The sequence below is a fragment of the Phyllostomus hastatus genome, unplaced genomic scaffold, assembly GCF_019186645.2.
Source record: "Phyllostomus hastatus isolate PE091 unplaced genomic scaffold, TTU_PhHast_1.1 phas_scaffold_1674, whole genome shotgun sequence".
Lineage (NCBI taxonomy): Eukaryota > Metazoa > Chordata > Mammalia > Chiroptera > Phyllostomidae > Phyllostomus > Phyllostomus hastatus.
Genome location: NW_025334011.1, coordinates 13,464,137 through 13,491,787, shown reverse-complemented (window position 1 = coordinate 13,491,787; position 27,651 = coordinate 13,464,137). Strand labels below are relative to the sequence as shown.

At 37.1% G+C, this 27,651-nt stretch overlaps 1 protein-coding gene and 1 pseudogene across 3 annotated transcripts in view; both read left to right on the top strand.

The window, feature by feature from the left end:
* Positions 1 to 27,651, top strand: part of ACBD5 (acyl-CoA binding domain containing 5) — a 48,513-nt gene that overhangs the window by 11,409 nt on the left and 9,453 nt on the right. For all 3 annotated transcript variants that reach the window (XM_045857972.1, XM_045857970.1, XM_045857971.1), the window contains 6 exons: positions 9,047 to 9,181; positions 10,483 to 10,686; positions 11,677 to 11,783; positions 16,872 to 17,139; positions 20,896 to 21,095; positions 27,584 to 27,628. In XM_045857972.1, coding sequence (XP_045713928.1) covers positions 9,047 to 9,181; positions 10,483 to 10,686; positions 11,677 to 11,783; positions 16,872 to 17,139; positions 20,896 to 21,095; positions 27,584 to 27,628 — 959 coding nt within the window. The remainder of the gene's footprint in view (positions 1 to 9,046; positions 9,182 to 10,482; positions 10,687 to 11,676; positions 11,784 to 16,871; positions 17,140 to 20,895; positions 21,096 to 27,583; positions 27,629 to 27,651) is intronic.
* LOC123831029 lies at positions 4,188 to 5,351 on the top strand (annotated as a pseudogene).

Here is a 27,651-nt window from a genome sequence, read left to right as displayed (position 1 = left end):
ACATTTGCTCTTTAAATTTTTTTAGGAAGCAGAGTGAAATGAACATGGGAGTCATTTTAAGTGAAAAATTATACGTATTTTAATAGATGGTACCCCCCTTTTTTCTTGTTATCTCTATTTTCAAGGCATCTTTTACTAATTGATGGAAATTACAGTGTTTCTGAACAATAATCATCCAGTACTATCATAAGGTCTACAGTTTGTGTCTGCCATCACTACTGTGATTGCTTACTGGGCATAATTCTGCACCATACCGTGTATATCTGATTTGCCTAGAGGAGTCAAATGTTATCAGAGAGTCTTCCTTAACATACTTGTTCAATTCAGAAAGAATGTTGCATGAAGTATCCATATTTCTCTGTATGAAGTATGTTTTTAGGATGTAAAGGGCATAAATCTAGACCTACTTTAGTAGTATTCAGCCTACTGACCAGAGGCAGATGTCTAAACAACGAATTATAAAAATAAGGAACTGTGAATAATAATAATAATAATAATAATTAATAATAATAATAATAAAAAGATTCAGGTTTACAAATTCTTAGGTATAATTTAAAAATTCAAAACACTTGATAAACAAAAAAAAATTTTTTAAATAACTTATTTGACAGTAAAACTTGCCCTGACATGTTAAGGGGCAATTAATTGAGGGGCAAACCCTGACCTAAAATGAACAAAGCTATTTTAAGTCTTTATCCCATGTATTTATACGTTTTGCTGAAAAAATTGTTAATTTTTTTTTTTTAGCCAGAGCTGCCTAAACTCTATTGGTGTTACATAATATATAGCATACATAGTATATGACCTTTGCAAAATTAGAATATTCTGGATTTTGAATCATACCTGAATCCAAGGGTGGACATGTAGCATGATGTATTTCATGTGTACCATTCTAATGTATATTAGATTGTTTCCTCTTATGATCTTCAACAAATGCTACTGAAATTGACCATATGCAAATATCATTTTAATATGTGGAAGAGTATCATAAGAAATAATATTAAAACTAATTGCTGGACCAAGGGTATGGGTATTTGATAGGTGTTTGCAATTTTATAAAATATTGCCACATTTCAGAACAGTTTACAATATTTACTTTTTAAAAAAATATATTTTATTCATTATGCTATTATAGTTGTCCCATTACCCCCCTTCACTCCCCTCCACACCCTCTCCTACCCACATTCCCCCACTATAGTTCATGTCCATGTGTCATAAATTCTTGAGCTTCTACATTTCCCATACTATTCTTGCCCTCCCCCTGTCTATTTTCTACCTACCATCTATGCTACTTATTCTCCATACCTTTTCCCCCTCTCTCCTCATCCCACTCCCCTGTTGCCAACCCTCCATGTGATCTCCATTTCTGTGGTTCTGTTTCTGTTCTAGTTGTTTGCTTAGTTTTTTTTTGTTTTTGTTTTAGGTGTGGTTGTTAATCATTGTGAGTTTGCTCTCATTTTACTATACATGTTTTTTATCTTCTTTTTCTTAGATAAGTCCCTTTAACATTTCATAAAATAAGGGCTTGGTGATGATGAACTCCTTTAACTTGACCTTATCTGAAAGGCACTTTATCTGCCCTTCCATTCTAAATGAAAGCTTTGCTGGATAGAGCAATCTTGGATGTAGGTCCTTGCCTTTCATGACTTGGAATACTTCTTTCCAGCCCCTTCTTGCCTGTAAGGTCTCTTTTGAGAAATCAGCGGACAGTTTGATGGGAACTCCTTTGTAGGTTACTGTCTCCTTACCTCTTGCTGCTTCTAGGATTCTCTCCTTTATTTTTACCCTGGCTAATGTAATTATGATGTGCCTTGGTGTGTTCCTTCTTGGGTCCAACTTCTTTGGGCCTCTCTGAGCTTCCTGGACTTCCTGTAAGTCCATTTCCTTTGCCAGAATGAGGAAGTTCTCCTTTATTATTTGTTCAAATAAGTTTTCCACTGGTTGTTCTTCCTCTTCTCCTTCTGGTACCCTTAAAATTCAGATGTTGGAATGTTTAAAGATGTCCTGGAGGTTCCTAAGCCTCTCATTTTTTTGAATTCTTATTTCTTCATTCTTTTCTGATTGTATGTTTCTTTCTTCCTTCTGGTCCACTCCATTGATGTGAGTCCCAGCTTTCATTCCATCACTATTAGTTCCCTGTGCATTTTTCTTCATTTCACTTATTGTAGCCTTCATTTGTTCATCTAATTTGTGACCAAAATCAACCAGTTCTGTGAGCATCCTGATCACACCAGTGCTTTGAACTGTGCATCTGATAGGTTGGCTGTCTCTTGGTGGCTTAAAAATAATGGTTGTGGGGTGTTCGTTTGTTCTTCTGTTTGAGCCATCTTTTTTTTTTTCCTTTGGTCTGGTCGCACCTGTTACGTATGAGGGATGGAGCCTTAGGTGTTCACCAGGGCGGGGCATCCCAGTGGCTGGGTTGTGATGCTGTATGTGGGGGTGGGGTCCAAGAGGGAACAATGGCGCTTGCTCTGTTCTCCATGGAACCTCAGTCCCTTCCGCTGCTTCCCTTGAGCAAACTGGGCCCATCTGGTGCCAATTCCCATGTGGGTTGGCTTGTGCACACTGTGGGACCCTCCAAGGACCTCTCCTATGAGGCTGGGAGTCTCTCCCTGCACCTCAACCTCCAAGTGTTTTCAATCAGTGTCCCAAGGCTCTGTTTCCCAGCGCTGGGATCCTGGGTTGCGCGCAGTGCCTTGCTTCACAATCACCGCCTCACTGGGTCTGCCAGTTGCCACCCCTTGGCTGGGGTCTGCCAGATGCCACTTGTGCACCCAGGGTCCGCCCGCTGTGGTCTTGCCCACCCCGGATGCCTAATGTACCCGGTCCCAACACTCTCTGCTCTCTGTGTGGTGACCAGTGCCCAGTTGTCCGACTCCACTCCTCCTACTGGTCTGGATGAGCATGTCTATTTTAACTCCTTGGTTGTCCGACTTCCATACAGTTCAATTCTGGTTGTTATTCTGTTTCTAAATTGTTGTTGTCCCTATCTTGGTTGTGCGAGGAGGCACAGTGTGTCTACCTATGCCTCCATCTTGGCCAGAAGTTCAGATTTGCTCCACTTCTGCCTACTTTTTTTTTTTAAACAAAGCATTTTGTTCAAAATAGCCACTTAGGTCCAGTAGAGTAGATGTATCTTTTTCACATGGGCTTTTTCAGAATATACATGCATAGTAAGTTTTGAAATTAGGAAGTATGAGCTGTCCAATGTTGTTCTTTTTAAAGATTGTTTTGATTATTCTTGATCCCTTGCATTTCCATATGAATTCTAGAATAAGTCTGCCAATTCTTGGCAAAAGTGCCTGCTGGGATTTTGGTAGGAATTGAAGCAAATTATAGCTCATTTAGGGAAGTACTGTCATATCAACATTATTGCCTTCTAGTTCATTTATTTAGATCTTTAATTCCTTGCAACACTGTTCTGTCATTTTTCAGTGTAAAATTCTTATACTCTTTTTTGTCTAATGTGTTCTTAATTATTTTATTCTTTTGGGTGCTTTTGTAATTTGAATTGTTTTCTAATTTTATTTTTGGATTTTTATTGTTAGCTTATAGACATACAATTGATTTTTATGTATTGACCTTGTATCCTGCAACGTCACTAAACTATTTATTAGTTCTAATAGTTTTTGTAGATTTTTGTAGTTTTTGTAGTTTATGTAGAAATAGTTTTTGTAGATAATAGTTTTTGTAGCATGTCATCTGCAAAAAGAGGTTATTTTACTTGTTTCTTTCCAGTCTGGAAGCTCTCTGTTTTTCTTCTTGCTTAACTGTTCTGGCTAGAACTTCTAGTACAATATTAAATAGGGATGGCAAAAGCAGATATCTCTGTCTTAATCCTTATCTTGGAAGCACAAAATTCAGTCTTTTTGTGTTAAGTATGGATGCTAGTTGTGAGTTTTCTTTATTCCTTTTGTCAGATTAAGGAAATTCTCTTGTGTTAATTTCTCCAGCATTATTATCATGAGAGTGGTGGATTTTTTCAAATGCTTTTCTCTGTATCTGTTGCAATAATCATGTAGGTTTTGTCCTTTAGTCTGTGAATATGGTGTGTTGCATTAATTAATTTTTGGATGTGGAGTTAACACTCATTAGTAATTTTCTGTGCTTTCTACAACTCTCATCATAGGACTGTTGTGATGCTGTTTTTTGCTGTTGTCAAGTAGTTTTTGACATTCATCCATTTGATGACTACTTTTGGGGGTTCCCTGTTACTTAGTTTTGTTGAAGATGTCTGTGAATGGTGGGTGTTTTTGTTTTCTGTGGAAGATCTCCTGCCTCTTCCTGAGCATGAACTGGCTCCATCCAAGCTAGGAGAGGAAGTGGATGATGTTCATCTTATTTGAGTCAAGGATTACAATGCACTGAAGAAAGATGTGCTTAGCCTTTTTTCATACTGCAGAATCTGCAAATGGTGAGAATGAAATTGACTTCTTAAGTAGAGATGGGAAACCAAAGGGTGATGCCTTAATTGAAAGGAAGTCAGAGCAGGATGTGCAGAAAGCCTTAGAAAAGCATTACTTGTACATGAGGCAACAGCATGTGGAAGTATATGAGATAAACGATAAAGATGTGGATGCCTTAATGAAGAACCTGCAGGTCAAATCTTTACCTGTGGTAAATGACGGTGGAGTTCGTTTGAGAGGACTTCCTTATAGTTGCAATGAGAAAGACATTGCAGATTTCTTTGCAGGACTGAATATAGTAAACATTACTTTTGTGGTGGACAACAGAGGGAGAAGAAAAGCAGAAGTCTATGTGCAGTTTGAAGAACCATAAATGGCCAAGCCCCACTGAAACAAAGGGAAGAAACTCGTAACCGATATTTAGGTTGGTAAGAGAAGACATATTGCCCAGCAGAAGGAATGAAGTTTGAACACATGTTGGTTCTCGTAAGGAAAAGAAAATGGCATCTCCTAATGCTAAGAATATAACTGAGCCAGAAGTGATCTTTGAAGAACATGAAGTAAATGAGGGATTTTGACACATGACCGCTTTTGAAAGTGAGGAAGTAGAATTGCCTAAGAAGATGTCAGGAAAGCTTCCAGAGTTATTGATTTTGGAATTATATCTTCACTACATTTTGTTCACATGAGAAGATTGCTCTTCCAAGCCAGTGTCCAAGACATATAAACTTCTTTGTTCCACTACAGCCTATTAGAATCACCATGGAATATAGTCCTAGTAGGAAGGCAACTGGAACAGCTGATGTGCACTTTGATACAGTAAAGATGCTGTTGCAGCTATGCTCAAGGGTCAGTTCCAAGTTCACCATAAGTATATTGAATTGTTCCTGAATTCACATCCAAAGGGAAAATAAGACTTCCAGGGACTCCAGATAATAAGGATGAAGCAAGAAACATTTAATCTGCACATATTTCTTGGATATGGGACATAAAGTTCCAGGTTTTTAGCAGCAATTGCTAGAGAAAGGATTTTGGGGTTTGGGGTTAATTGCTTACAAGAAAAAAATTCCATAGTGGACTGCTTAGAAAGTAAAAGGAAAAATTAAGTTTGGGCTTAAATAAACTATAAATTTACATTTGGTTTAAACTTTTTTAGAGTAGGATCTGATTTAAAAATACGATCTTTATTTTATGATTAAATAATTTGCTTTCATAGAGAATATGTTATCCAGTGTTAGGACTGCATGTTTTCATTCAGCACTGTCCTTTAAAATCTTTGTCCCATTTTGAAAATGATTTGTTTGAGAGCTCTGATCTAAAACTTCCTATGCAATAAAATACTGATTTCTTTTAACTAAACACACCCCAAAGCAAGGAAAGGTTTCCTTTCCTTCCGTTATGGTTTGGCGGAGTCGTTATAATTTTAGGTGTTTTTGATGACTTAGGGGTAGGTATTGGAAACCGCCATGCCTGATTTCAGAAGCTGTAACCACCCCCCACACATGGCTAAGGCTGAGTGAGTGACCTTGGGACCATAACCACTAAGGAGACAAAGCTTATATCTCTGGCAGGGGCGCCCCCTCTGTCCCTTTTACTTCACCCTGCCTGGCTCCCAGTGCGTGATCGGTTAGCCAATGATGGGTAAGATTCCTCAAGGGAGGGACGACTTAAGACAGGCATGATCACGGGGCCCCCAGGGAAGGACTTGGGGGCATTACAGCAAAAGGGGGTAATGGACCCTCGCCCCTCGGCTTTGACATAGCCTGAGTCGTCATTCTGTCTACAGGAAGTCTCCTAATCTCCTGTCTGCCTTACTTCCCCCACCTGACTTAAGCCTGAAACAATGCTGGAGGGCCATGCAGAAATTCGTGGTTTATTCCCCGGGGTGATTAGGCCTAAGAAAGAATGCATAAAATCCTGTGAAACCTGCTTTGCTAAGAATGCTCTCAATTAAATGATAAGAGTCCAAGCAGGAAATGAGTTTGTTTCCCAGTTTTGTAGCCCCTGGTTAACAGACCCTGACTCAGAATAAGCCCTCGTAATTCTTTGTATGTTATCGATTGTTTGATCCTTACTGCCTGACAGTGATTAATGAGCTTTACCTGTATTCCTGTGCAAAATGAACCCAATAAAAGCCCATTGAGGAAGAGGCTCTTGGCCCTTCTCCTTTGAGAGATAGGCCACCTTTCCTCCCCAAGAAGATCATGTCTTGGTAGACTTATTCTCATCCGTGGTGGCCGGAGGCCCCTGCTTGCAGACCCCTCCCCCACAGGTAGGACTTAAAAAAAAAGATTCAAAACAAAAATTAAGTACCACAGCTTAATGAATGTAAATGACAGCTATTTGTTGGTTTGATATCTTTAGAAATGTTTTGGCTTTTTAAGCCTGTGCAACTGGCATTTACCATCAGTACCTGCATGCTTTAGGAGGGAATTCTAGTCTCAACTTAAAAGTTGTCTGAATACATCCTCCCCACCCCTTTTTTGGTTTTGGGTGAACATTAAGAGTGTTAGTCTCAAAACTGAAGTGACATATCAAAACAGTCCCTACTGGTAAGGACATTAATACCCTCACTGGAATTTAAAGCAGCTCTAGATAGGAAAAATTATAAATCCCCTCATTTTCTTTTTCAGTGAGGTAGCATATCCCATATTTTAAAACAAGTAGGGACATCTTGCTTAAATAAAAATAGCATTTAACATATAATTGTGTGAAGGGTTTATGGATAAGGCTGTACTTTTGTCATGTTGTGGTAGTACCTTCTGCTTTAATATTAATATAACAGCTTATTATAAAAAGGGAAAAAAAGAATAGGTCTGGACCCAGTGATTCTACTTCTGGGAATATATCAGAAGAACCTGGAAACACTGATTTAAAAGAACATATGAACCCCTATATTTATACCAGTGTTATTTACATGCCATGATTTGGAAGCAGTCTAAGTGCCCATCAGTATAGGAGTGGATTGAAAAACTGTGGTACATTTACACAATGGAGTACTACTTGGCTGTAAAAAAGGAGAAAATCTTATTTTTGCAGTAGCATGGATGAACCTGGAGAATATTATGCTAACTCAAATAAGCCAGTCAGAGAAAGACAAATACCATATGATTCACTCCTGTGTGGAACCTAATGAACAAAATAAGCAAACAAAAGAGAAACAGATTCACAGATAGAGAGAACAGATTGTCAGTTGTTAGAGGGGAGGTGGGTTGGAGGCTGGGTGAAAAATGTAAAGGGATTAAGCGAACAACAACTCAAAGACATGTAACAGTATGGTGACTACCAGAGGGAAGGGGAATGGGGGAGGTTAGAAGAGGGTGAATGGGGGATGAATGATGACAGAAGGAGTCTTGACTTTGGGTGGTGAACACAATACAATAGACAGATGATGTATCATAGAATTGTACACTTGAAACATAATTTTATTACTCAATGTCCCCTGATAAATTCAGTAAAAATTAAAAAGGGAAAAGAATATAGGTTTGACTATTTAAGATATGTGGAGATTTTGAAATTTAATATTATTTGTGTTGCAGGGAAGCATCCAAAGTGCATTTGTATAAGTGAAAATAAAGCCCAAAAGTTTGTGGAGGAAGACTACTGTTTTTGTCAATAACTACTTAAGAGGTCTTTAATGTCTTAAAGAGTTGATGGGAATGTAATTCCCTGTATCTCAAAATGAGGCCCAGCAACCAACAGCATTAGCATCACATGCAGAATCTTATATCAGCCCACACTCACTGATTCAGAATCTGCCTTTTAACTAGATCTCAAGTGATTACTATGCATATTAACATTTGAGAAGCTCTGGTGTTTACTCTCAAGATGTGACTTTGGGCAATAGGACCATTTGACTTTTTATTTATTTTATTTTTTAATTAAATTTATTGGAGTGACATTGGTTAAAATTTGCCTTTTTAAATGATTGATCACATTAACTGTACTTTTTTTTAAAAAAAGCTTGTGTATAAAGACATAATTGTGCAAAAGGAAATAAATAAGTTGTGGACTTTAAGTCCTAAAGGTAATAAAATAAAAAAAAATTCAATGTAATCCAACTATAATAGTGATATGATTGTTGTTAAGGCCAAAAATAATATGTTTTCAGTGTGCTTATATATAGCAACTGTCTGTTACCATGTGTAAAGATCATTTATCTGTAGCTTTACTATTTTTTAAAACTAGAATTTCTTTCTTTTTTAAACTTTTTTTTTCTTACTATCTTGTTTATGTATTTTTAGAGAAAGGGAAGGGAGGGAGAAAGAGAGGGAGAGAAACATCAATGTGTTGCCTCTTGCATGCCCCCTGCTGGGGACCTGACCTGCAACCCAGGCATGTGCCCTGACTGGGATCCGACCTGTAGACTTTTGGTTCCTAGGCCGACACTCAGTCCACTGAGCCACAACAGTCAGGGCTATAGCTTTACTATTTTGGTTGATGTTAACTTAAAAATAGTTTATCCTTTGCCTTTTCAGAAAGGTTTTAAGGTTGTTTTATTGTTTATAGTCAAAGAAAAGAATATTATAATGGTGTATCAATATCTGTTTACTGCAAAATTATTCTATTAGTTACTTGTAAATAACAGTGTTATTGTATATTATATCATTAGAGATTAAATGCTCATTTTCATATTTTAGATCTTGGTAATGTTCTGACTTCTCCTCCAAATGCCAAAACTGTTAATGGTAAAGCTGAAAGCAGTGATAGTGGAGCTGAGTCTGAGGAAGAAGAGGCCCAAGAAGAAGTGAAAGGAGCAGAACAAAGTGATAATGGTAAACTATGGATGATGGGATAATAATTTTACAATTAAACAAGATAAAAGGATATGGGAAGGTTTAGGATAATTTGACCTTGTATGGGAGTGGTGGAATGTGGATTGTTGACCCTGTAACCAGGTTTGTTGTGGACCAAAATTCCTACAGAATTAGTGAAAGCCATCCTTATGTGTAGATGGAATACATGTCCACTGAAGGCTAACAAGAAAATGCGGCTCTTCCCATTGTAATGCTGCATTAGAAACATATTCATCTAATTTGTTATTTCCAATATGAATATACATATGTTACCAAGGACAGAAGACAACCAATCTCTTGTCAAGCATAGAGTGGAACCCAGAGAACAGGATATACACAGAAGTTTTGATGAAGAGGGAGCACTGGAATTGGGGGCCCTGCATTAGGGTGTCCTTATCAGTAAGAATACCAGTGATTCTTGGGAAGACTGTTTTATATATTTATTTTTACTTTTTATTGTATTTTTCTCCATTACCATTTATCCACCTTATACACCCATTCCCCCTGTAATCACCACACTGTTATCCATGTCTGTGAGTCCTTTTCCTGTTTTGCTCCATCCCTCCACCCACTTGACCCCCTCCCCAGAACCATCAACCTGCTCTCTATGAGTTTGTCTCTATTTTGCTTGTTAGTCCAGTTTGTTCATTAGATTCCACATATGAGTAGCATCATATGCTATTTGTCTTTTTCTGACTGGCTTATTTCAGTTAGTATAATGTTTTCTAGGTCCATCCATGCTGTTGCAAAGGGTAATGTTTTCTTCTTTTTTATAGCTGAGTAGTATTCCATTGTGTAAATGTCCTATAGTTGTTTCATCCATTCATCTACTGATGGATGAGGGGAGACTGTTTTAGAAAGGGGAGGCAGAAAGGCCCTAAAACAAGCTGCACAACCTAATTATGCCTTCCTGTTTCATTAAGGTATGACAATACCTTCTTTGAAGGATTTTTTTTTATTGGTTATATATACCTCTTTGTTCTGCTGGGTCTCATTGAACAATTTGCCTATGCTGAGAGAGTGCGAAGACCTTGAGAGCTTATCTCTTAAAGGGGGTCTAGAAAACTCACAGAGAACTAAAGCAGTTTTGAAACCAACACAGTTTGTGTGAATTCTCAGCATACAAAACACCCTTTTTTTAGGAGTACCCCATCTCTGATCCAAGTAGGAAACCCTTCAAAGTGATTATGGTAGGTTGAAGAAATGACTGCTTGACATGAGAACATATACAAAGGTTGATCTAATGTGAACTTTTATGACTCTCCATTTTCGCATAAAAGATAAGAAAACGATGAAGAAATCCACACAGCATAAGAATTTGGAAGTCATTGTCAATAAAGGCTGTGATAAAGACAGCTTTATTCAGGATGTGCAGAATGCTATCCATGCCGGGTCTTCCCTAATTGGCACAAACACTGAGGAAGTCACACCTGTAGATCAAAATTTGGAGCAAACTGGAAAACCTGCTGTCTGCATTTACCAAGGTATTCTCCCAGAATAATTATTTTTCCAGCCTCTTTCCTATAAATAAGATATTCTTAAAATATATATATATTATTTATTTATTTTAGACAGAGGGGAAAGGAGGGAGAAAGAGGGAGAGAAACATCAATGTGTGGTTGCCTCTCATGTACCCCCTACAGGGGACCTGACTTGGCCAGCAACCCAGGCATGTACCCTGACTGAGAATTGAACCTACAACCCTTTGGTTCACAGGCCAGTGCTCAATCCACTGAGGCATACCAGCCAGGGTGGAATAAGATATTCTTTTAATAATTTCAGATTATTAGGATCAATGTGGAGTTTAAAATCTCTTCTTCAGTAGTATCTAAGGATTTATTAATTTTACAAGGGTTTAATAGCTTTGAAAGACTGTGAATTAGGGCCAGGGCATTTATGTTTTTAATGAGATTTTTAAATTGTTTTTAAATGGCATTTAAAACTAAAATTTTGAAATTTCTATTTTTATTCCTGATTTTTTTTTAACTTAAATCCCTGATTATATGATAGCTTTGTTCTCTAATCATCAAGGTAAGTTATACTCTTTTCATATCTTAGGGCTCTAGGGGTGAGCATGTAATATGTATGTGGTGAATTATTAACATTATTGCAATTCAGCCAAGAAAATAAGAAACATAATTTCTGTTACAATGAAACTTGTAATAGTTGCCTCAAAATTTAGAGTTCCTAGCTGCTATTCAGTTTCCTCTTAAAAGTTATTGAGTTCTGTAAGGTTTGATCTGGACAATGTCTTTCAACAGTTCCATAATAAACTACTTCAATATCTTTTGAAATAAAAATTATCAACTAAACTTAAAGTTTTGGTAAATTAAAAGAAAAAAGGTATGGCTTGTTAAATCAAATTTTTCTCCCAGTATGAAAATAATATATAACTAAGAAATTTTGAAAAAAGAATAAATGCATTTTTTCTTTAGTTAGAGAATAATTCTACCTGGGCATTTATTCATATTTAGATATAAATGTTGATCATGTTGAAGATGTTGCAGGAATTCAACACTTGACAAGTGATTCAGATAGTGAAGTTTACTGTGATTCTATGGAGCAACTTGGACAAGAAGAGGTAAAAATTATATTTTTTAAAAAAATTGGTAAGTTTTCAAAGTGATATATCAGAATTTGATACATAACTTATGTTAATGCCAGATGTACATGCTATTCATCACTTTGAAAACATATCTTTAAAATGTTTAAATACTTGTATTTTAAATTATGAATTAGAAAGTATATTAAATTCCTGAATAGGTAAAATTTAAATATTATAATGCATAATATTTGTCAATATTCTGAGAGAGATGGGATGGGGAGGCAGAGTGTAAATTCCTTAATGTTACTCCCTATGTTTAAAATATTGATTAACATTTTAAGGAAATTGAATAATTTTCAAAAAGATCTGTTTTTCATATTGACTTTAATATGTTGAACTGAAATTTTGAGTTGAAATACTTTCCAAATTTTAGTTAATTAAGATTCAGTATTGGAAACTAACATTTAAAATAATGTTAAAACTACTGAATTTTTCTCTTTGACAACTTTTTCTGATAATGGTTAGGGCGGTTTTGACAGCTGTATTTTTGTTTGGTGGTTTTGAATCCTTCCCCCCACTATTCCCTACTCTTGTTCTAACAAAGTTCAGTGTGTCTTATAGAAAATTATTTATCTTTTGCCTCCCTGCAGTAATGATTTTAACTTACTCTCTTTCTGTTTTCCTTTCTAAAAAAATTTTATAACACAACTAAATTTACCTCTTAGCTTTCTAAAATTTAAAAACACATGAACAAAATACGTTTTCACTAAGATTGAACACAAATAACTAGTATAGAATAATGGTAAGAAGTCCGAATTTAGAATGAGCTAAAATTAGTGAAAAATGTAGTGATATAAATCCAGATTTCCTTTTAAAAAGATTTGTTGGGGAAAGTTGGTGAAAAAGGACTGGTTGAGATTAATCTCAGTAAATATCTAACAACTAAATTGTAGGTTTGCTCCTATTTTCTCTAAACATCAGTTGATGGACTAAAATATGTCATGGGGCTCTGCCTGAGCTGGTTCCTGCTTACCGTTTTGGCCTCTGTTCACACCGCTCTCCTGTTTGGGTTTTGCCCATACCCACCCTGGCCTTCTCGCTGTTCCTCTAATATGTCAAGTCCTTTCCCCTTCCTTCCTCCAGCACCAGCATCTTTGCATTCTTTTTGCTTCAATGTAATTGACCATTCACTGCCCCGTACTTTGGAGTTAACTCCTGTACATCCTTTAAACCCTAATTCAGATGTCCCTTTCTTAAGGAAATCTGCTTAGATAAGATACAGCCCCACCACATTACCCATCCTAACCAAGTCTAGGTTAATTATAGGTTGTCACCCACAAATTTTCCAGGTGGGTTCTTTTAAAAATAGATTTAATCTCTATGATTAGTTTTGGAGTCCTTGAGAATCAAGATGTTTGTTCAGGTTCTTTTTGTGGACAACAAATATCACATTCATTTATTGTTTGCTGATTATGATTTGAACATTTTCCTTTTCTCATTCATCTCCACTTATAAAACTACTTTAAAAAATTTATAATTTCTTCTTGAATTCAACAGTTAAGCATGTTCCCTATCTGCAATACACATATGCAGAGTAAATGATACTTTAAATTTGTTTTAAACATTTAATTTATTTATTTTTTAGAGAGGGAAGGGAGGGAGAAAGAGAGAGAGAGAGAGAGAGAGAGAAACATCAATGTGCGGTTGCTGGGGGTCATGGCCTGCAACCCAGGCATGTACCCTGACTGTCAATCGAACCAGCGACCCTTTGGTTTGCAGGCCAGCGCTCAGTCCACTGAGCCACACCATCCAGGGCAATACTTTTAAATTTTTTGATATATTTATCTCGTTGCAATAAAATGTTTAGCCAGATAATATGATGTTTAGGATTTGTTCCAGAATAATTCACTGGGGATGGGCATGGGAATCATAGGTAAAATAAAACAAGAGTGGCCCTGAAGTGATAATTGTTGAAACAGAGTGATTGGTACTCTAGTTTGTTTGAAATTTTCCATGATAAAAAGTTTTAAAATGAGCATTATTGTTTTCTGTGGAATATTTCTTTTTTTATTGAAAGATTTTATTTATTTATTTGTAGAGAGGGGAAGGGAGGGAGAAAGAGAGGGAGAGAAACATCAGTGTATGGTTGCCTCTCTCGAGCCCCACTACTGGGGCCCTGGCCTGCAACCCAGGCATGTGCCCTGACTGGGAATCGAACCGGCCACCCTTTGGCTTGCAGGCTGGTGCTCAGTCCACTGAGCCACACTAGCCAGGGCTGTGGAATATTTCTTTATCCTTCTATTGTATTTTCTAACTTATGTTGCTTCTGTAATTTTTTTTCTTATTTATTTTTCCTTCTTCCATGAGCATGTTGAATTTAATTATATTCTATGTACAGTTGCACCATCATTATTATTGCTCTGTAATTCAGTTATCACTTCATAATGAGTTCCTTTTGCTGTACTTTCTTATGACTTATAGAATAATATGTTCTAAAGAGTCATTATTTTTTCCTCAAGCTTTAACTGCTCTTTATCCATTGAGGTATTAGCCAATTTGCCAATATAATTAAAATTTTGTTTTAGTACCTGACCTGTTGGTAATCTAAGTTCAGTCTTAAATAATATTACTTTTATCTATAACTTCTTTATCTATGACAGATAATCTGTAATAAATTATTGTTATAATTTTATTTTCAGGATTTTTATAGTGGTTTTTGAATACAGTAATAGTTTTACCTTGTTTTATGTAATATTTTCTTTGTTTCTGTCCTTTCCAGAGGGCTCATGGTCTGAAAGCACTGTATTCCAGTGGTTTTACTAAATTCCTGAGGTGATAGACAGCCTAATGCTTTCAAGGGCCTCATCTCACTAAACAAAATATTGCTGAAACGGAAGTCAATTTTTTTATTTCACAGTTTTTATTTTCAGTCCATTTAAATAAATTGAGTAACTTACTGATCCCTTTCTAAAAGGTTGAGATTTTGAAAGATCAAATTATTAGCATTTAGTGCTTTGCAGAAGCTGAAAGCAAACCATGTTCTAGAATAACCACTTAATGGAATAGATAATAGTTTGGAAGTACTGTTCTGAAAATGAAATAAAGACTTGGAGATATGAAATGTTTTATACATACATACATACATACATTTCTGATATCCTTTCAAACTATTATACCAGTGCATAGCAGTACATTGGGAATTTTGTCAGGTGAGTTAGAAGTCTTAAGATAAAAGGATAAGAGAGAGAAACATTTTAGGTGTTTTTTTTCCCCCTTTGTTTTATACATTCTTCTTATCTATTGAGCAGTACTTCTCAAACTTTAATAGGGAGCTTGTTATAGCACAGATTTTTGGGCCCGAACCCCACAGTTTGTCATTTGTTAGGTCTGGAGTAGAACCCATGCATTTCCATTTCTAAGCAGCTTTCAGTTGGTGCTGATGCTGCTGGTGTGCAGACCACGCTTTGAGTAGCATCTAAAGCATGAGGAATAGGTGATGTGAGTAGGGGATTGATACTTGTTAGTCCCATTTCACCTTTTCCTTCCTTTCATCAAGTAATTTTGTTTACTCTTTCACAGAGAAGATAGACACCGTTAGGTTGTTACTCCTTTAACTTCACACCTGGACACTTACTTCTCTAAGGACTTACTATAAGCTACACCCATTCAGACCTTGCTACCTTTCTTCCCACCTCAGTGGAAAATCTTCTTCCCATCTAAGGCCAATTTCTCTAATGTGTATCTTATTTACTCCCACCTCTGTTCATTTTTTTATACCCTCTAGACTAGGCTTGTTCATTTTTTATACCCTCTAGACTAGGCTTGTTCCCAACCATTGTGTCTCTTCTGGTGCTTTCTTCTCAAGCTATTCATATTCCTTCCATCTTTAAAACAAAATACTTTCTAAACCGTCTGATGGCCTCCATTCTTTTATGGCCAGCCTTTCTGTTGGTCATATTCATTCATAGTATTGATTCACTACAGATACATGCCAACATGCCTTTGTTGCTCATTCAAATGGATCAAAGGATTTCCTGTCTCACTTAAGTATCATTAAACAACATTAGCCACTCTCTCCTTCAAAATATTTCCTATTTTTAAGGGTTTGTCTGCCCTTTTTTATTCTTCCTCCCTCCTTCCCTTTCTCCCTCCCTCCCTCCTCTTAGCTTTCCTCTGTGAGTTTCTCTTCCTCTTGTTTGACCCCTTAAATTTGGTATCTATTCCTAATTATTACTACCTTGGTTTCAACTATCATTTACATGCTAATGACTCAAAGTGATATCTCCAACCTATATCTCTCCTGAATTCTAACTGCCCTATTAGACATCTTGCCTAGGAACCTCATTTTTTTCTTATTTATAACACTACCATTTTTTCTTTTTGTCCCCTGAAACCTCCTTATCTTCTATATTTTCTATCTTGATGAGTATCACAAAATCATCTAGTCTTTTCCTTTTCATCACTCTAAACATTCAGTCTTCAAGTCCTATAGATTCTGTGATCTCAGAAGTTCTCAAATCATTCTCTATCCCACTAGTACTTTATTGGTACATGCTGTCATCATTACCACACCTTTGAAATGGCTTATAATCATCTGTTCTTCAAGTTTAGTTCATATCATTTCTTCCAGGAAGGCTGTCTTGACCAAGCCTCTACCCAACTCCAGTATGAATTAAACACCCCACCAGTGAGCTCCTATAGTACTCTTTGTACATCTTTTTCATAACACTTACCAAACTGTGTTGTAATAATTTTCTGTCCTTTGCTAAAACTAGAAGCCTCTGGCAGACAGAGATTCTTTCTTTTTTCATATTTATCTTTAGAGTTTAACATAGTAACTAGGATAAAAGTACACATTTAAATGTTTCTTGGATGAATGAATGACCCAGGAGAACAATTCATTGATGTAACATCTCAATTCTTTGCTCATGGACGATTCATTTCTGTCTCATTTTCCCCCTACATACAGGAGGCAGAATATGAATTGAAGAAATTTTTTAGAAAAATAATATTTTAATAACATGAAAAAACGTTTTATGAAAACAGTAACCTATTACCAAGAAAACTTTGTGGTGTATAATTTATGTTTATAGCTTTTAACTACCTGTTGTTTTAAATTTGTAGTCTTTAGATAGCTTTACATCAAACAACGGACCATTTCAATATTACTTGGGTGGCGATTCCAATAAGCCCTTGGAAAATCCTGTTTTTCCTGAAGATGTTCAAATGTCTCCTGGAAATGGCAACATTGGGGAGATGCAGATGGTAGTGGTCGAAAGAAAAGGGGAAGTAAAACATGGAGGAGAAGATGGCAGAAGTAACAGTGGAGCACCACACCGTGAGAAACGGGGTGCAGAAAATGAGGAATTATCTAATGTCCGAAGAGGGAGAGGTGTGTATTACTTTTAAGATTTTTATTTATTGTTTTTAGAGAGAGGGAAAGGGAGGGAAAAAGAGAGGGAGAGAAACATCAATAGGTTGCCTCTCGTACTCCCCAGTGTGGGGATGGAACTCAAAACCCAGGTATGTGCCCCTGTTACAGAACAGACAATAAGGGGGGCCTGGGACAATATACTATTATTGAAAGAAGGCCCCGGGTCCGTTATGTCTGCCGCCAGAGGAGAGACGTCTCTCAATGCCAGAGATTCGTGAAAAGGAAAGGAAAGGTTTATTTAATGCTATATAGACTTCAAGTAGTGACCTAATGTCTTCATCAAGAATCCTAAAGTCCCTTAAAACACCCACAAACAGACACAGTCCTTCCTTCCTTCCCCCTTTGCCCAGTCCAGAGTACCGTATCTCAAGAAAGGAAATAGAAGTCCATGGCTCAGGCAGTCCTCTGGTTGTTCCCAGTTAGTACTCCATCTCGACTGGGAGACCTCCCTGGGTTCCCGGCACTCTCGGCTGAGTCGCTGGGATCTCTGCTAAAACCAGGTGGTGGTTCCCCTTCTAAAGTTGTGGGGGTCCCCACTCTGTCCAGGCCTCGTGGTTCTCCCTCTCAGGGCTGCGGGAAGGGGAGAGTCCCCACTCTGCCAAAGCCTCATGGTTCTATCTCCTAAAGCAGCACGGTTCTCCCTCCTAAAGCAGCATGGTTCTCCCCTTCTAAAGCTGCGGGAGTCTCCACTCTGTCAAGGCCGCGTGGTTCTCCTTCTCATGGCTGTGCATGGCTCTTCTCCTCAAGGCTGTATGGTTCTCCCTCAATGGGCTGAGGTCCTCCCTATTCTGCTAAAGCCGCATGGTTCTCTTTTCCCCGGGCTGCGCATGGCTCTCCTTCTCAAAGCAGCATGGTTCTCTCCCAATGGCCGCCAAGTCTGGGTTTTAAATCCCCGCAGCCAATCTTCCTCTGCAGCCTCATTTCTGACTCCTCCCACACTCGGCTTCACATGCCAGAATTCATATCCTTCCAGCTTTACTGGGTTGCCATCTTGAGTCTGGGCAGGTGTGGCCCCATGTCCTGGAGCCAATCATCTCCGAGCTCCCACGCAGGCGCTGTAGCTTGGGGGATCTGCCCCCAGTCACGTCTTGGTGGGGAAGTTACTTCCATTCCCCTGGCTCAGAGATGATCACAGCTATTTAACATATCTAAGCGACCAGCCAAAGGCTATAGATATGTTAAATGACCACGCCCAGAGGGTAGCTGCAAGGCTGTTGCTATGCAAAACAGCTCTCAATGGCCCTGCTCCATTTGTCCCTTCCCCCAACCCACACCCTGGGTGGGGGGGATGGAGACATCTTAAAATCTCCTGGACACCTTAAGTTCTGGAGCCCATTTCAAATGCCCATTTGGGGTCCCCCCTCTTGGCTGCACCCTGTAACACCCCAACTGGGAATTGAACCAGGTGACCTTTCACTTGCAAGAGAATGCCCAACCAACTTAGCCACAAGGGTCAGGGCTCTTTTTTGTAAACTGATTAGTGAAATGGGAAGTTCTAGATAGAGCCTCTAAAACTATCAGTCTCTACAAAGGGAGTGTAAAAATTGTCTGTATATAACATCTGACCATTTTTCTTTATGTCTAGTTATCTTCTTTGATTCCACAGGTCATAATAGTATGTTCTCAAAAGTAGTAGGGGAAAACATTTCTATTTTCACATCTTTTATATGATTTTTTTGAAGTAGCCAACTTTGTATTTTATTACTGCCTTGAACAATCACTTACCAGTTGCTCCAACTGTTCTGAGGCTTACTTTACTTACTTTTGGTAAAAGTTAGAACTTGTTTTGATTTTTTCACATTTTCTCACTTAGGTCAAAAGATATTATTTAAAGTTGAAAAATTATGTAATAGAGATAAAAGAACATTTAACAATTCAAAGGTAAACATTTAGAGAAATAATGTGACGAAGTGATAGAAAGTTGAGTGGGGAAGAAAAGTAAATAATTTATAATTGTAGTAAGGAATGAATAGATATTATAAAAAAAAGAGAGAGAATTAATGGAAAGACAAATGCCATATGATCTCACTGATGTGGAATCTAAAATAAAAATACAGGGAACAGATTGGTGGTTCTGAGAGGCAGAAAGGGGCAGGGGTTTTGAGGTGAGTGAAATAGGTGAAGGTGCTCAAAAAGTACAAACTTCTAATTATAAAATAAATAGTCATGGAGATGTAATGTACAACATTGTGACTACAGTTAATGATATTTTATTGTATATTTGAAAGTTATTAAAGACAGTAGGTCCTAAAAGTTCTATCACAAGAAAACAAATCTGTGTATGGTGACGGATGTTAACTAGACTTACTGTGGTGATCATTTCTCAATATATACAAATATCCAAAAAAAAAGGAACATCCCTATTTAACTTCATGAGGTCATAAAAAGGTAAAGGATTATCTATGTATGTGGTTGAAAAATCTGCATAAAAATATAAATGAAGACATGGCTTTGGGAATGCTGCTGCTGTAGGGTTCCAGGATGCTGAAGGGCAATGAGGTAGGTAATTTCCTATTTATGGTTTAAAACAAAACAAGCAGAACTTACCCATTATATTGGCAAATGTAAAAACTTAAAATATTTCATTTCTGCAAACATGCAGTAGTGATATAGTACCTTTTATATACTGCAGTATAGAATTGTTTCAGCCTTTTTGAAAAATAACTTGGCAACACTCACGAAGAACTTCCACAAAGTTGTTAACCTTTTGACCCAGTAATTCTTCTTCAAATCTGTTGGTCCTAAAGAAATCAGCAGAAATTTGGATAAGAATTTGTATACAATGACATTCATTTCAATGTTGTGTGTAATCACAAACATTTGGAATCATCCTAACTATCTAAAAGTGGATAAAGTGATTGAGTAAATTGCTTCATGTTTTACTAAGGAATTTATGCAGCCATTTCAATGTTTTTGAAATAAAATTTAGTGATGTGGATAAATGTTTACAGTATTTTTTTAAAGTAGGATACAAAATCATGTATAATTTATGTGTAAAAAAAGAATGGATGGATATATAATGAAATTTAAAAGTAATGAAATTTCAATGTGTCTGTAAGAAAAACATTTTTAAAACCATTTGTAAGGCTTACAAAACTAACAGGAAAATTAAAAAAAATAAAGCTATTTAGTATAGATTTTATTTTATTTTTTTAAGATTTTATTATTTTTAGAAAGAGGGGAAGGGAGGAAGAGAGGGAAACATCAATATGTGGTTGCCTCTCGCATGCCCCGTACTGGGGACCTGGCTTGCATTGCAGGCATTTGATTCCCCAATTGGGAATCAAACTGGCGACCCTTTGGTTTGCAGGCTGGCACTCAATTCACTGAGCCACACCAGCCAAAGGGATAGTGTAGATTTTAATACTCTAAAGAAAGTCTTCAAATTTTTTCAATCTTGTTACCTTTTAGTAAAGAATTTTTGAGAATGCACACTGAATATTATTTGTAAATTATACACATTTAGTCATGTACTAGTATGTTAAGTACATTATAAAACCTTAAAAAAATCCAAGAATATATATTAATAGAAATAGAAGTATACATATATACTCTTTGATCTCAATAATTTATTTTGTGTAGTTCCTGATTGCTTCCACTCCATTGTGGAGATTTGGATCTCAAAAAAAAAATAATACGAAAACGAATAAAACACACCATTTCTACTTTTACAGAAATAATTTACAACTAACCTGTTTTGCTCTCTTAAACTAGGGCATAGGATGCAACAGTTGAGCGAAGGAACCAAGGGTCGGCAAGTGGGAAGTGGAGGTGATGGGGAGCGCTGGGGTTCAGACAGAGGGACAAGAGGCAGCCTCAATGAGCAGATTGCTCTTGTGCTCATGCGACTGCAGGAGGACATGCAGAATGTCCTTCAGAGACTTCATAAACTGGAAACACTGACGGCTTCGCAGGTAAGCTTCCGAATTTGTCTTATCTTCTACTTGTTGATCCTTTAAAATAGTGTAGAATCTGTATTGATCAGATTTACAGAAACCAATGTATTTTAATTGTTTTTTAAAAAATTAATAGGACCTATTTTTGAAAATATTACTTAAGACTGACGAAAATGCTAAATTCCAGTTAAAATAATAGAAAATGTTTAGTGTAAAATTAGCTGTACCATTTTGGAGGAAAGAGTAGATTGCTTGGTATTAGAAGAATAAGAGCTCTTAAATAGTTTAATTTAAGGAACTAATAAAGATATCATACCCAGTGCCCTAGAGTTCATCATTAAGAGTCATTCTTTTGTAGTAACATTGTCCTTTACTGTGACTTCTTTTTAAAATGCTGTAGAGTTAATGTGTTAAATTACTGATCCTTGAGTGTAAATTAGTTTTAGGATCAAAACTTTAAAGCCAAAGAGTAGTGTGGAGTTATAGTTTGACCTTTGCTATTATTTGACCCTGGAATGTTAAAGGCATTAAATCTTTAAAAAGGCAGTACAACTAGACAGTTGAAGAAACTCAGGCAGAACTCAGACATACTATGTCCCAGGGCAGTGCCCTTTCTGCTATGATAGAATGCTGTACTGTACTGAATAAAGCTAGGCAGCTGAGTATGGAGAAGGTACTGAAACAAAAGAAGGATTCATAGGAAGGGACAATTCACCTTGGTTCACAATGTTTTTCTGTGTGTATGTTTTTTAAATTTTTATTTATTTGTTTTTAGAGAGAGGGGAAGGGAGGGAGGAAGAGGAGAGAAAAATCAATGTGTGGTTGCCTCTCACATGGTCCCCACTGAGGACCTGGCCCACAACCCAGGCATGTGCCCTGACTGGAAATTGAACTGGCGACCCTTTGGTTCGTAGCGCATGCTCAATCCACTGAGCTATTACCAGTAAGGGCTTGGTTCACAGTTTTGATTGGGCTGTGATAATCCCTGGACTCAGCTGCAGAGCTTTCAGGTAGCTGCTAGTGATGTGGCCCGTTTGTCCCCTGAACTGTTCTTTCTTGAGTAATGTTGGCTGGAGACAAGAATGAGGCAGCTAGCCATGATATCTGACCTAGCTTCAAATATGATACAGCATCAAAGTATCTTGCTCTACTAGATGTTAAGAAGAATTTGTAGGAATTAATCAGAGAAGATGTACTTCCATTACAAAATGAACACATTAAATACAGGTATATGTAAAGAAGCTAATACTGTATGCTTTCTAAACAGTCATTGTGAATATCTTACCTTTTACCTAACTTATTCAGATTATCACAAGGTTTCTCAAGTATATGTGTTTTAATCACTCTCAAGTACATTTTCTTATCATTCAGATTAGGAATCTCCAGATGTTTGTGAGGCTTTGAACACCCTAAAATAATATGCAAATTTTTGTATGGTTTTGCATTTTTGAAGAGAGAGGGTTCTTTACATTCTGCAGATTCTCAGCAGGGTTCTATAATGACAAAGAGGTTAAGAGTCATACCTTAAACAAATGACATTATCTTGTTTGCCCAGGTAACTGTAGGTTGTTGATATCAAACTATTCTATTTTCATCTTTCATTAATAAGAAAATTCTACTATTGCTTATTACCTTGAGAAGTTTAGTTAGGCCCATGATCCCATCAAACTATCCTTATATTAAAGCAGAACTGTTAAAGGAAGCAAAGAAGAACTAACCCATGTGGGAAACCTCATTGGTTAATTTAGTATTATTGAGCATCATTGTTTTGATAGTCTGTATTTTCTTGTTCTATGATTTTTAAAAAAATAATATTTTGTACATTTTTAATGTTTTCAGTGCTTTTTTTTTTTTTGAGGAAGGGAAACATCATGTGTGATTGCCTCTCACATGGCCCCCACAAGCAACCTGGCCTGCAACCCAGGAATGTGCCTTGACTGGGAATCGAACCAGCAACCCTTTGGTTTGCAGCCTGTGCTCAATCCACTGAGCTACACCAGCCAGGGCTTCAGTGCTTTTTAAATTCGGCTAAAAATTCTTTTGATCTTTTTCTAGGAGTTTTTTGCTTTTGTCTTACAAATAAACAAAATTTAAAAAGATTCTAACACACTAAGGACTTTCCCCTTAAAATTTGCATAGTTCATGTGTATGAGTAAAATTTGCATAATTGGTTTGCATAACTAAAAAATAAATTGATGATAGTATAGCAGTAGATAATAGAACTGAAGAAAACTTGGTTCAGTTCTGTTATCTTGGTTCAGCAGATGAAGAAGCTGAGATATGGGAGCACACATTAATTAGCGGCAGAGCCAGGTCTGTAACTCAGTTGCTGATTCTCATGCAGTATATTTTCCACATCAGTAAACTTTATTATTTTGTAAACTACTTCCTTAGATTAATTCACTCAATAAATATTTGTTGAATAGCCACAGACCAGATACTTGTCTAGGTAACAGACACAAAAGTGAAAAGGGAGATAGCACAGTGTGGTTGACCTTAAAGAAAACTACCTAAGTTCAAATTTTAGCTCTCCACTGTGATGTTGGGTTAGGTTATTTAACCTCTTTGTGCTTCATTTTTCTTCTTTCTTTTCTGTAAAAAGAAAATATTAATGCCTACCTCACAAGCTTGTTCAGAGGATAAAAAATAGTGTTTAGTACAGTGCCTGAAACATACGTGAAAGGATGATGACGACAACAGTGCTGGTAAAACAGTGCGTTTTCTTCTCTCAGGAAGTTCACAGCCTTAGGGAGGACCTAACAAATAATTATTTGTCTTCATATTTTCTTTGCAATGGTTACTATTAGATATTTTTCTCTTCAAAATGATTTTCCAAAAAATTTAGTAATCCTTATGTTAATCTACCAATAGAATACTAGTAGAATTTCTAAATATATAAAAGCTACATAGAAGCTTGTTAATATTAACAAAGATTTGTTGCTTGACCAAACTTTAGTCAGGCTCCTGAACCATCTCTTAGGCCCATCTATTCACTTCTTCCTTGTAAAATCGTTTTCACAAGAACCCTGCTTAGTCAGTTTAACCAGAACTGCTTGCCTTCAGTATCTGAACAGGCTCTTTATCTTCTAACATCATCCAGGTGGTGAGATCACCTTGGCTTGTCTTTAGCAAGAATCCTGTTAGGTTGGTTTAGCTAGAATCTCCCTTACCCTCTGAGTAATTTTCCATCTGTTGATTACCACTCTACTCCTTGAATATAAATTCCCACTTGTCCCTGCTACATTGAGACTTGAGTTTAATCTTTCTCCCCCACTGCAGTGGTCCCTATACTTATAGTGATAGATCCTGCTCCCTTGAATAAAGTCTTCTTTACCATGCTTTAACAAGTGTCACTGAATTTTTTTCTGTAACAATATATATGGATATATGGATAAATATCAATAAAGCCAAAAATTATAATGCTAATTATATAAGTATTGTTGGTTACTTCTTAACTGTAAGCAGTTGTCTTTGGGAATCTTAATTTGCCTTTCCAGACCATTTATTACTTAGAAAAAAAAATTACTTATAAGCAGAGGTCTGTCTGGAAAAAGTCCAGCCTATGTTGATATAAAGAGAACAATTTGTGCAACATTGATGTAACCTGGCAGCCAAGGAGAGTGGACTGGAGTACCCATGTATGAACAATGACAACTTCACTGTACTAGTCGGTGGGGGCCGTAGATGCTGTTGAGTAAGCATGTGTCCTGTGTGGCTGTCGCATTCAAAATGACTGTGCTAGTAGAGCAACAAATCTGCATCAAATTTTGTGTTAAGCTTGAACATTCCTCTGCAAAAACTATTTGGATGATTCAGAAGGCTTTTGGGGACGATACAAACAATGAGTGCAGTGTAAATAAAGGTGTGGCACAAATGCTTCAAAGGTGGTTCAGAATCTGATGAAAGTGATCCATGTTCTGGAAGGCCTGCAACAAGCAGATCACCTGAGAATGTTGAATGTGTACAGGCTTCAATCAACAAAGATCGATGACTGACAGTGTGAAAACTAGAAGCTAATCTGTGGATTCCAAAAACTACTGTGTCCGAGATTTCGACGCAGAATCTTGGCATAAACGTTTCGTGGCAAAATTCATCCTGCGACTTCTGCTACCAGAGCAGAAGGAACATCATGTTGCAGTTGTTAATGACTTGACTCAAGCTGCTACTAATGGACCAGATTTCCTCAAGAAGGTCATAACCAGAGATTATGAATTGTGGGTCTACGGCTATGATCTGGAAACTAAGGCCCAGTTGTCTCAGTCACCTGGTTCTCCACCCCCAAAGAAGGCATGACAAAGTCACAACAAGATCAAGACCATGTTAACTGTGTTTTTTGATTGGGAAGGTGTTGCCCATCATGAGTATGCTCCTCCAGCCCAAACAATTTATAAGGAGTACCACCTCAATGTATTTCATTGGTTGTAGATGCAGTATGATGAAAACGGCTGCAGCTATGGACAAACTGGTGATTGGCAGCTTTATCTCGACAATGTGCCCCCTCATGCATCACATCCTGTGCAGAGTTTTTTGGTGAAACATCAAATCATCCTGGTGACTTGGCTCCCCTACAACCCAGATATGGTGCCCCGTGACTTCTGGCTTTTCCCAAAAGTAAAATCACCTTAGAAAGGGAAGAGATTTCACACTGTTGATGAGATTCAAGAAAATAGAATGCGGCAACTTATGGCAACTAAGAGAACTGTGTGAAGTCCCAAGGTTGTCTACTTTGAAGGGGACTAAGGCGTCATTGTCCTATCTACAATGTTTCTTGTATCTTCCTCAATAAATGTGTCTATTTGTCACAGTATCTGGCTGGATACTTTCTAGACAGACTTGTAGTTGCATTTAGTTCTGATTTTATTTTAGTAGTTGTTAGTAGTTGCTGCTTTAATGTAGTTGTGTCATTACATTGGGATTTGTTCACCTCGAGTTTCTTTCTGAATCACACTGAATAATGGGACCTTAGATAAGTCATCAGATTCCTGGGAGCCCAATTTTGTAAAGCTATCTTTTATTTCATTAAGTCTGGGGAAGTGCCATTAAGGTAAATCTCTTGTTTAGATATTATCATGCATGCAAAGATACCATTACAAGTACAATCATAAAAATACTTACCTTGTCTAGATTCTTTTTTTTATGATTTTATTTATTTATTTTTAGAGAAGGGAGGGAGGGAGAAAGAGAGAGAGAGAGAGAAATATCAATGTGCGGTTGCTGGGGGCTGTAGCCTGCAACCCAGGCATGTGCCCTGACTGGGAATCAAACCTGCGACACTTTGGTTCTGAGCCCGCGTGCAATCCACTGAGCTACGCCAGCCAGGGCTCTTGTCTAGATTCTTTCTGCACTTGCAACTTGAGTTTACTGTAACTGTAACTTCCTTAATACCTGAATGGCCTGAAGGATTAATGCAACATTCAGAGGAAATTAGTTTTACCTGTAAGGTATAGTCATACTGGGCCACACACACTTGCCAGCAGGCTCCCTCCCACCCCAGATCTTTGCTCTTGCTGTTCTTTCTGTAGAGAAGTTAGCCACTAGCTTACAATTGTCAGCAAAGCCTTCCCGGGCCACTCTTGCTTCTAAGCTTTCCAGCCTCCAACATGTTTCATCTCCCCTCCTTGTTTCATTTTTCTTTATGGCATTTATCACTACCTGACATGTATTTTACTGATTTGTTTATTATTATCTGTAGCCTTTCATTACAGTATAGGCTTCATTAGGGCAGTGGTTTTTGTCATTTTTGCTCTTTGCCTAGAATAGTGACTAGGACATAATGGATGCTCAGTAAATATTTATGGAATTAATCAGTGAATGAACTCATTAATCCTCATACTATTTCTCTAAAGTTATAATAAATGGAGAAACTGGAGCAATGAATCGCTGACACCTAGCGTAAGGAAACTTGTGTTTGGGATGAGCTCAGTTTCCTAAATTAGTTTCAAATTTTTCTCCTTAGTATATACGTCTCATTAAGAAACCTATAATACTCTTTCCTCAAAGGTAACTATATGAGATCTTAATTGACTTGATTATGGTAATCATTTCCTAATGTATATATCAAATCTTCAAGTTGTATATTTTAAATATGTGCAATTTTCTCTGTCAGTTATACCTAAGTACAGCTGGGGCAAAAATCAAAACCTACAACACAAATACTTCACTTCTTATATCTATCAATAAATACCTCTTCTGCTATAACTTATGGATTTCCAAAACAGATCTTTGGATATTATTTATATAATCTCTATAATTTTCATTAATAATGAAGTCTTTAGTTCTGAAATGTGATTGTAAATTGGTAGTTTGTATGGAAATTAAAGAAGCAACGAGAGTCCTGGCCAGTGGCTTAGTAGGTTAGAGTGTATAGTTCTGGTACGCCAAGGCTGTGGGTTCCATATCCAGTCAGGGCACATACAAGAAGTGCCCAATGAATGCACAAGTAAGTGGAATAAATTTACTGTATTTTTTATTCGTCAAAACTAAATCACTTTCATTTGTATTTATAGGCAAAATCATCAGCATCACAGACTAGTAATCAGCCTCCCTCACAGGTAAGAAATCTTTTTTAAATCTA